At 38.5% G+C, this 10,049-nt stretch overlaps 1 protein-coding gene across 5 annotated transcripts in view; it reads left to right on the top strand.

Moving 5' to 3' along the window:
- The first annotated feature begins 137 nt into the window (after window positions 1-137).
- The window catches only part of LOC102983463 (uncharacterized), a 75,012-nt gene continuing 65,100 nt past the window's right edge, over window positions 138-10,049 (top strand). For 4 of the 5 annotated variants that reach the window (XR_448167.3, XR_008618893.1, XR_008618892.1 and 1 more), the window contains exons 1-2: window positions 138-1,131; window positions 6,337-6,430. Coding sequence is in view for 1 of the 5 variants with exons in the window: in XM_055089162.1 (XP_054945137.1) it covers window positions 4,307-4,322; window positions 6,337-6,430 (110 nt within the window). In the remaining 4 variants the exon portion in view is untranslated. Of the gene's footprint in view, window positions 1,132-4,224; window positions 4,323-6,336; window positions 6,431-10,049 lie in introns of all 5 variants that reach the window. The other variant, XM_055089162.1, reaches the window with a different exon arrangement.

Below are 10,049 nucleotides of genomic sequence, written 5' to 3' on the forward strand. Positions count from 1 at the left end.
TGATCCCCACGAGATATGTGCATTATAAGGTAGCTTGATATATCATTCCAGGGAGCGTCTCTTCCCGTTCTCTTTCCTTCACGTCATCATGTTCAGTCCCTCCACCCCTTCACTTTTCAGTTGGTAGAGTCGGAAGAGGTCGACTCCTCCCAGGTTCGCGCAAGGGCTTGCGGGGGGCCAACTAGCGAGAACACCCGGGAACTCTCGGGAAGAGCCGACTGTGAAGATCCCGGAGTGCGGGACGTTTCTCTGCAGAGTGCGGGAGTTGTGGCCAACGTTACGCGGTTCCTGCTCCAAGCCCAAGATGCCGCGCCTACTGAGAGGAAAGTTCAATAGTCAGAAGTGTGGGACAGGAAGAACATTAAGGACCTTTGCACTGTGCTAGGGGCCTCCAAGATTAAATGTGATGTGACTTGTGGGCTTGGGGCCAGGGGACAGTGTAAAGGTATACGGAGGTCCAACTTTTAAGTCCATGAGCAGTGCCTTGCTTTATGAAATGGATGGATTCTAACGAAGATCGTATAGTTTTAAAACGGGCGGTGAACGCATTATATTCCCCAACTCCCACCCCACCCATTCCTTCAGTAAATGCACCAGCAAGATAAAGTATAATTAAGAGTCCTGAAAAAAAAAAAAGTCCTGAGCCAAATCTGGGGATAAAATAGGAGGCCCCCAGCCTTACGACCTGGAAGGGTACCCTGTGCATGTAAATCAACTTAAAGATTTTTTGCGTATTATATATGTAAATTTGGGTTACAAGTTCCAAAGGTTTCGACTCATAAACATAACTTTTAAAACAGTACTGTGATAATGCCATCTCAGTTTGTAAAAACACTAATTGATAGTCAAGTTATGTATGTATTTTCAAACACAATTCAGAGCAGCTTTCTCAGCAAAGTTTTGCCCGTTCAGTATCTGTTGGGGCAATCGGAGTTATGTGGGACGCCGAGAACAGGCTTCAAGTACAGACATCTCCAACGCCCTCTTCACCTAGCTGTATTCTAAGCATTCCCAGGTGAAAGCTCAGAAGTTTTTTCCGGAAGCCTGGAAGCCCGACAAGGAGCTCCTTGAAAGCAGGAACTGTGCGACCTTTTCCTGTAGCGGAAGCACCTACCCAGTGCCAAGCACACGGTAGGTTGCATTAAATAATTACTGAATAAATGTGTTTGGAGGTTATCCAGCTCATTTCTCCTTTGAGAGATGAGAAAAATTAGATCCAAATAAAAGGTTAAATGGGTTATACTACTAGGCACTAGGATATAATTTATTTATTCACTCATTCAACACTGATTTATTGAACATATAAATAGTGTTCTCAAATAGTGCCAAGCACTATTTGAGATGCGGATACAGCAGAGAACAAAACAGACCAAGTCTGGATTTTGATTCGATTGGCTCCAAAGTTTAGTTTGGGAAGACAGATAAGAACTGTGATGTAAAATAAATAAGGGGAAAGGAATTGAGGGTGGTACGCTTAACCCCCTCGGAGAACAATGAGGACGGTGTGGATGAGAAGAAAGAGCAAAGCGGATGGTGGGGACCATGGGCGTTGGGATCTGAGAGGTAGTTCGGGGCCTCATCATGCAGAGTGTTGTAGAAAGGACTTTGATTTTTATTCAGAATGAGATGGGAAACCATCGGAAAGTTTAGTATGTTGTGATATGAATCCATTTGCATTTTTAAAGGATCATACTGGCTGCTGTTTGAAAAGGTGATTTTAAGGGAATAAGGATAAATAAAAGTAGGGAGACCAGTGAGGAGGCTTTTGCAATAATCCAGAGTACAGATGGTAGTGGCTTGGACAAGGGGAGTGGCAGGTGAGAGAATGAAAAAGGGTCAGATCCTCACTCTATTTAAATAGAACCAAGAGGATTTACTGATGGATTGGCTATGGGATGTAAGTAAAAAATGACTCCAAAATTTTTGACCTGAGTAATTAGAGAGATAATGATGGCCCTGATTAAGAAGGGAAAGACTGAGGGAAAAGCAGATTTAAAAGGTGAAATCAAAAGTAATCTGGAATATTAAACTTGAAGTGCCTGTTAGACATCCAAATGTCAAGTTTGAGTAGGGGGTTGGCTGTATGATAAACAAGTCTGGAGTTCAGAGCTAGAGATACACTTGGGAGTTTACAGTCTGTATCTATTATTTGAAGCCATAGAAATGGATGAGAAATGGACAAAAGCACCTAGGAGGAAAATATGGATAGACAAAAGATGAGGTCGAAGGACTGAGATTTATGACACTTAAGTATTTAGAGGATGTGAAGATGAAAATCCAGCACAAGAAACTGAGAAAGAATAGCCAGAGAGGTAGGGGGAGAACCAAGAGAGAGTAGTGAGTTCACAAATAACAGAGAGAAATCTTTCAACCATGGGAATTATCAACCATGTAAAATGCTGCTGTTCTGGTAAAATGAGCACTCAACATTGACCATAGGATTTCTCAACTCAGAGGTCCCTGGTGATGCTTAGAAGAGCCATTTTGGTGACATGTTGAGCTAAATGATTGAGTGAAGCAAGTTTAAGGGTACATGAAGGAAGGGGAAGTGGAGATTTAAATTTAAATAAATTTTAAAATTCAGTTCCTTATTAATTAACCACATTCAACCACATATAGCTAGTAGCTACCATATTGGACAGCACATCATAGAAAATTCTACCAGACAGTGCTGCAGTAAGGGGTGAAAAATTGATAATGCAGCATAAGATGGAGAAAGAGTACATTGAATATGCAAGACGGGATGGGATCCAGCACAAAAGTGAAGGGATTGACTTTAGGTAAGAATCCAGACAGTCCAACCAATGTCACAGAAGGAAAGACAGGCATGTGGTTGCAGAATCAATGAGGCTGGTAGAGGTAGTAGTGAGAATGAATGCATATTCTTTTCTACTTGCTTCTAGCTCTGAAACCCTTAATCCCCAACCAAGATTCTCTCTGTTCTTGTACCAGGCTTCCTCTTGAAGTATGAGGCAATACTGATGAAATTTGTCTAGGCATTCATTTATTCAATCATGAATGTATTCACTATTAAACCCCTAAGTTCTGCCAGGCAGCAAGTTAAGTGTAGGAAAAAATATGATGGGCAAAAGCAGGCATGGTCCTTACTGTTAATGGAAGTTACATTCTAAGGGACAAGGCAGATATTAATCAAATAATCACACTAAATGAATTAAACACTGAAACAGGGGTTCTGAAGGAAAGAGACATGTTTCCTTGAGCGAGTATGCCTCACCTAGGAATCAAAAAAGTTTCCAGGGAAGGGATCTTTAAGTTGAGGTCTGAAGGATGAATAGCTGTTAACACATGGTAGGTATGTGCTGTGTGTGTGTAAGAGAGAAAGAGTGGTTTTGCCTGTTTTTCAGTTCAGACGTAATTAACCAAGTTGTTCTCAGACTCCTTTAGTCTCCAGAAGATGTGACAAAGTGGAAGAGAAGCCCAGGTTGAGCATTCTTGGTTTCTCCCTCAGTTATTCAGAACTATGAAATGCGTTCAACTGTTGGTTAGAAAATTAGGGGTCCCCATCCCAGTAAATAGAATAGCCTCTGAACAGAATTTTAACAGTTTAGAAGCCAGACTTTGCAGAAGTACTTAACTGCTTTTTTTTTTTAATGTGTAAAACTGGTGATATATACCCTTTCCTCCCAGGATTATTTGGGAATATTAGTGACGTACTTACAGGCACATAGGAAACTGTGAAAAATAATGTTACTACCATCAATATTGTTGTTGCTTTTCATAAACAAGTCTAAACCTCATGAATTTGGGTTCTTCTCCAGTCTCTCCTTGGGGTCCAGTTTTTGACCCCAACATCTTTACTGCCTAATAATCTATAGCCAGTGTCCCAAATTCCTAACTTAGTTTCCCAGTTGTTAAATGCTTAGTGTAAGCAAAGCACGGGGCAAGTTACATTCAGGGCAAAGAAATTATTCATACTACATTTGATGAGCTTAATTTATAGGAGAGGATAAAACACATATTGTATATAGATAACCATTACATTAGGCAGTGTGATGAGTAGAATGAAGAAGAGACAAGCCAAATGATAGCCAGGCAGGAGAACAGAAGAAGGTTTCATAGTGGGAATGATATTTCAGCCCTCGTAGGCTGGGGAAGATGTTAAGTAGTAGACATCATGGCGAGAGGACTTCTAGTCAGAGGGAACAGTAAAAGTAAATATACAGAGCTCTCCTTTCTGTATATACATCCCTTCTTGAACTGCAGAAAGTGTTTTTGGACACAGAAGTCTGCCCAGAGCCTATCGAGTAAAGGAGAGAATCTCTAAACCAGTGGTGTTCACACTTCCATGACTATGACCAATGGTAAGAAAATATGTTTTATAAGTGACACAGATACACACATACCAAAAAATTTTATAAAACAATAATGAGCCTTGCTACATGTGATGCCATCAGTAAATACTTATAAGTAAATACTTATCTATTTTCTATTTCATTTTTTAAAATGCTGATTGATCCTAATTCAAACAAACCAGCTATAAGAAGACATTTTTTAGACACGAGTATAATGCACAATACAAGAATTATTGCTTTTTTAGTGTAATAATGGGCTCTGTTGCTATGTAAGAAAATACTTGTATATTTTTAGAGATACATGCTGGCATATGTAGAAGTAAATTAACATGCTGGGTGCAATTTTCTTGAAGAAACCTCCCCAAGGAATAAAAGTTAGAACAAAAGGACATAAGAAGCAAGTGTGAATATCTTGCTATTTTTAAAATCTGGGTGGTGGGTGTATAGGAGTTCATTTTACTATTCTCTCGACTTTATATATGGTTTAAAGTGTTCATAAAGAAAAAGATCTTAAATGCTGGTTGTATTTTGATTTCACTGTTCATTAATACAGCATGACTTGGAGTTTGAAAAACACTGTACTCAATCATGTCAATATAAATGCAGGGTAAACAGAAACAGGCAGATAAATGTATCAGACTGTACCTCTTCGAACTGGAGACGTGTTCATGGGAACAACATGGTTGATTGACTTCTCCAGCAAATAGTTTCTCACACATTAAAACTTGCTGTTGTTGCTAAGTCATTTTACATAAAACATGAAATATCTGAGATTGTAGCTAATACAATCTAAGACAAAGATTTTCATTTAAGACCAAAGTTTAAAAAAGAAAAAAGATTTAACTTCAAAATTCTTAGCTGAAAGTATGGTACTCAACGCCCTGAATGGGAAATTTACAAGGCAGTGGACATTAATCTCACTTAGGTCAAATTAACATTTTCTTGGCCTCATAATTTACAAGGAATCGCAAAGAATCAAAAACTAGAGCTGATCATTCATAATTGTTTGTTGGCCTTTTTGGAGTCTCCTCCAGTTTTCACACAAATACATCCAAACTAGTGTGAGCAAAGAACCAAGTGATTGCCTTGAGTTTAAAAGCCTGGTTTGCTTAAAAGCCTTAACATATTTTAAGCAGCAGGTTTAATGTTTAGTTATGATTGTATTTTTTCTTAAGGCAACTTGTCTGATGAATCAAGGGCTTCTTTCATCTGTGACTACATTTTTCATATCCAAATTTATGCATGTATGTAATTCCCAATTATTCAAAAAAAATTCTGCTCAGACCTTTATTTGCACACAGCCCCAAGATTCTCATTATAAGTGGAGGTCCAATTTGTCATTGTTACACCCTTCAGCAACACTTCCATCAAACAATAATTCTTTCGTAAGTGCACAAACCAGGAAGACAGATGCAGGGTCATTTACTGTAAGAAAGTAACCAGCATTGGCAACAAGGGGTTATTGCTGATATTTTCCCAGTGTTACCATGTGTGAAGGCTGAAAGTTTAGGTGTTTCCCACAGGGCGGATAGTGTCTGGATAAATCAGTATAGAATAGTAGTCAAACGTAATTGGCATTTCAATGTACGATGCAACTGAATCCCTTCAAGACAAAACAGTTATCATCCTTGTAATAGCTGAACATAAACTTTAGGAAGTCTTTATTAACAGTCATTGTTAATTCCTAAAATGTGACATGGGTCTCTTAAACTTCCTGTTTAACTGAAGTTTTTTGTTGTTGTTGTTGTTTTTAAGGAACTAGAAAATAGATTTAATTTTCTAAGAGCAATAGGTAATACGAAATTTTGTTTTAGCTTGTGTCTCTCTAAGGGTTGGAAAGTAATTTCTTTTACAAGTTGGATACTTTTATGCAACTTACCTTCTGATAATTTCAGTTTAGGCTGGAGAGAGAAACTAATAGAGTTTACTTGTGCTTAGTAAAGAATATATGGATTTTTCATTGCATTAAGTTGCAAAGACATTGATATGGCTTTTGTTCTTGGCTGCCCATCTTGCTTTCCAGGCCTGACTGGGAGGAATGCAAATCACCTGCAAATGTGGCACAGCAAGCAGGATGTAGAACCAATGTGTGTCTTGGGGTTGTCTCCCACTGGAAGGTGAGTGGTGTGTTTCAGTTGAATTATATTAGATTAAAGCACTTTTTTGAATTATATATGGCAAGAAAGATACGTGTTTATCGCTGCATGTTAGAAGGAGGAGACTATCAGCATTTTTTGTCGTTCTTCCACAATGTTTCCCCTACATTCATACTTCTTCTAATTTCCAATATTACACCCCACTGGTGGTCAAGGGATCAGCACATGAGCCAGGCCTAGCCTATGAGAGAATCCCATCCTTTTGGCTAGAGTAATAGGGACCCAAAATAAAGCAAATGGCATAATTCATTGAATTTTTAACTGCAGCTGGTAGGAAAGACACCTTATCCTAGAGTTATCAGCCATGAAAACGTGAATCAGTAATTGCTGGTGGCCTTCTCCCTGCCCCACCAAGACACCTGTATGTAGTAGGAGGGAATGAGAATAACACAAAGAAGCAGAGCCAAGGTCTGGAGAGAAGTCTTATGACTTTACTGGTGTTTCCGTATCCAGTTGTGCTTGAAGCCAGATTTACCCCTGGACTTACCAGGTACATGAGCCAATAACTCACATTTGTACTTAAGCTGGTTTGAGAGAGCTTTTGCTGTTGCACTAGAAAAAGCCCCAACTTAATACATACTGACTTTGGGTAGTACCATTATTCTCCATAGTTTTAGGTTTAATTCTTTAACAGCATGCTTCCTCTAAACATCAGTAAATTGATTTTTTAATTATTTTTACTGTTTTAATTCAGTCTCTGTGTTCTCATTTCTTTATCATTTTGTTGATTATAACTTCATTACATTAAAAAAAGATAACACACTGAAAATGTTGAAAGATTAAACTATAACTAAGCTATACTCCAAAGTTTCAACAAAAGGGAACAAGTCAAGAATAAATGAATTTTTTAAAAAATTGGATATACTCCAAATTGAAACTAACACACCAAAAATATTCCACGGCAAAATTGTGCAAGAGGTTGAGGAGAAACACCCTAGAACACAGGTGAAATGGTCTGCTGAACAAGTGGCTTGGAAATAAGACACTCAAAGAAAAAATTCTCCACCACCATCTCCCCAAATATAATTAGCTGCACTAGGGAGCTTAGTTTCTTTAACTTCTACAGACCCCATATTTTACATAACTCCCCAGGTGATTCTGATGCACACCAAATTATAAATTCATTGCGTGAATTACATACGTTAACTCATTTATCCTAACGGTTCTATAAGGTGGGATCTGTTAGTTTTTATAAAACTAACAGATTAGTTTTTATAAAACAGATTAGTTTTTATAAAACATTTTATAAATGAGAAAACTGAGGTACAGAAAGGCTAATTTGCTCCAGATCACACAGCTAATAAGTGATTGAGCCAGGTTTGAAACCCAGGCAAGCGGGTTCCAAAGCCAGTGTGTATCTAACCACTATCCTACACTGTTTTACAATAATAACCACAATGCAAAGGCACAGCAGTGATGGTGACAATTGCAGGCAGGCCTGTAGAAGAATATGTCTGGGTTCATTGGGGGTCTTTTGCTACTCTGCCTCCCAGGAACTCTTCCACCCCAACCAACACTGATTTCTCTCATTTCTGAATTTATATTCAACTTAAAATCAGTATTGCACAATTTGGCATTTAATTATGCCCCTTTCATTCTGTTAGTTTGGCCTTCTCAACTGGATGAGAAATTGAGAACTCAGGTCCAGTTTTACTTCTCCCCTTGCTTGTAGCACCTGGTGCAGGGCATCGGAAAGTTATTTGTTGACCAGATTGGTACGTGCTAAATTGACTTTAGAAACCTGTGACGTGTGAATTTTAGATTCATTTAGGACTGATTTCATGAGATTGACATTACATTTAATCAGTTCCTACCCATTTGCAGTTTTAGATGTTTAACCAGAGATTTCCTTCCTTCAGTCACACCAGATATTCTTTTGTTGATCCGCACTGTTCAAAGCCCCCATTTATTTTGCTGATCAAATTGGTGTGGGAACTTTCCCTTCCTGCAGCTGAGAGTGGTTCTTGAAAGATTTTCCTTTGGAGAAAGTTTCCAGCAAGCTCTTTCTTCTTTGACTTTTTTTTTTTTTCTTTTTTCCTTTAACATCTTTACTGGAGTATAATTGCTTTACAATGTTGTGTTAGTTTCTGCTGTATAACAAAGTGAATCGGCAATATGCATATGTATAGCCCCATAATGTCCCCTCCCTCTTGCATCCTCCTCCCACCCTCCTTATCCCACCCCTCTAGGTGGTCACAGCACTGAGCTAGCTGATCTCCCTGTGCTATGCAGCTGCTTCCCACTAGCTATCTATTTTACATTTGGTAGTGTATATAGTCAATGTTACTCTCTCACTTCGTCCCAGCTTACCCTTCCCCCTCCCCGTGTCCTCAAGTCCATTCTCTACGTCTGTGTCTTTATTCCCGTCCTGCCCCTAGGTTCACCAGAACCATTTTTTTTTTTTTAGATTCCATATATATGTGTTAGCATACGGTATTTGTTTTTCTTTCTGACTTACTTCACTCTGTATGACAGACTCTAGGTCCATCCACCTCACTACAAATAACTCCATTTCGTTTCTTTTTATGGCTGCATTTATTGTTTGTAGATTTTTTTGATGATGGCAATTCTGACAGGTGTGAGGTGATACCTCATTGTAGTTTTGATTTGCATTTCTCTAATGATTAATGATGTTGAGCATCTTTACATGTGTTTGTTGGCAATCTGTATTTCTTCTTTGGAGAAATGTCTATTTAGGTCTTCTGCCTATTTTGGATTGGGTTGTTTGTTTTTTTGATATTGAGGTACATGAGCTGTTGTATATTTTGGAGATTAATCTTTGTCAGTTGTTTCACTTGTAAATATTTTCTCCCATTCTGAGGGTTGTCTTTTCGTCTTGTTTATGGTTTCCTTTGCTGTGCAAAAGCTTTTAAGTTTCATTAGGTCCCATTTGTTTATTTTTGTTTTTATTTCCATTTCTCTAGGAGGTGGGTCAAAAAGGATCTTGCTGTGATTTAAGTCATAGAGTGTTCTGCCTATGTTTTCCTCGAAGAGTTTGATAGTGTCTGGCCTTACATGTAGGTCTTTAACCCATTGTGAATTTATTTTTGTGTATGGTGTTAGGGAGTGTTCTAATTTCATACTTTTACATGTAGCTGTCCAGTTTTCCCAGCACCTCCTCTAGGAGTTTAATAGTGTCTGCCCTTACATTTAGGTCTTTAATCCATTTTGAGTTTATTTTTGTGTATGGTGTTAGGGAGTGTTCTAATTTCATTCTTTTACATGGAACTGTCCAATTTTCCCAGCACCACTTATTGAAGAGGCAGTCTTTCCTCCATTGTATACTCTTGCCTCCTTTATCAAAAGTAAGGTGACCATACGTGCGTGGGTTTATCTCTGGGCTTTCTATCCTGTTCCATGATCTGTATTTCTGTTTTTGTGCCAGTACCATACTGTCTTGATTACTTTAGCATTGTAGTATATTCTGAAGTCTGGGAGCGTGATTCCTCCAGCTCCGTTTTTCTTTCTCAAGATTGCTTTGGCCATTCGGGATCTTTTGTGTTTCCATACAAATTGTGCCATTTTTTGTTCTAGTTCTGTGAAAAATGCCATTTGTAGTTTGATATGGATTGCATTGAAT

Source organism: Physeter macrocephalus, chromosome 12 (assembly GCF_002837175.3).
Source record: "Physeter macrocephalus isolate SW-GA chromosome 12, ASM283717v5, whole genome shotgun sequence".
NCBI lineage: Eukaryota > Metazoa > Chordata > Mammalia > Artiodactyla > Physeteridae > Physeter > Physeter macrocephalus.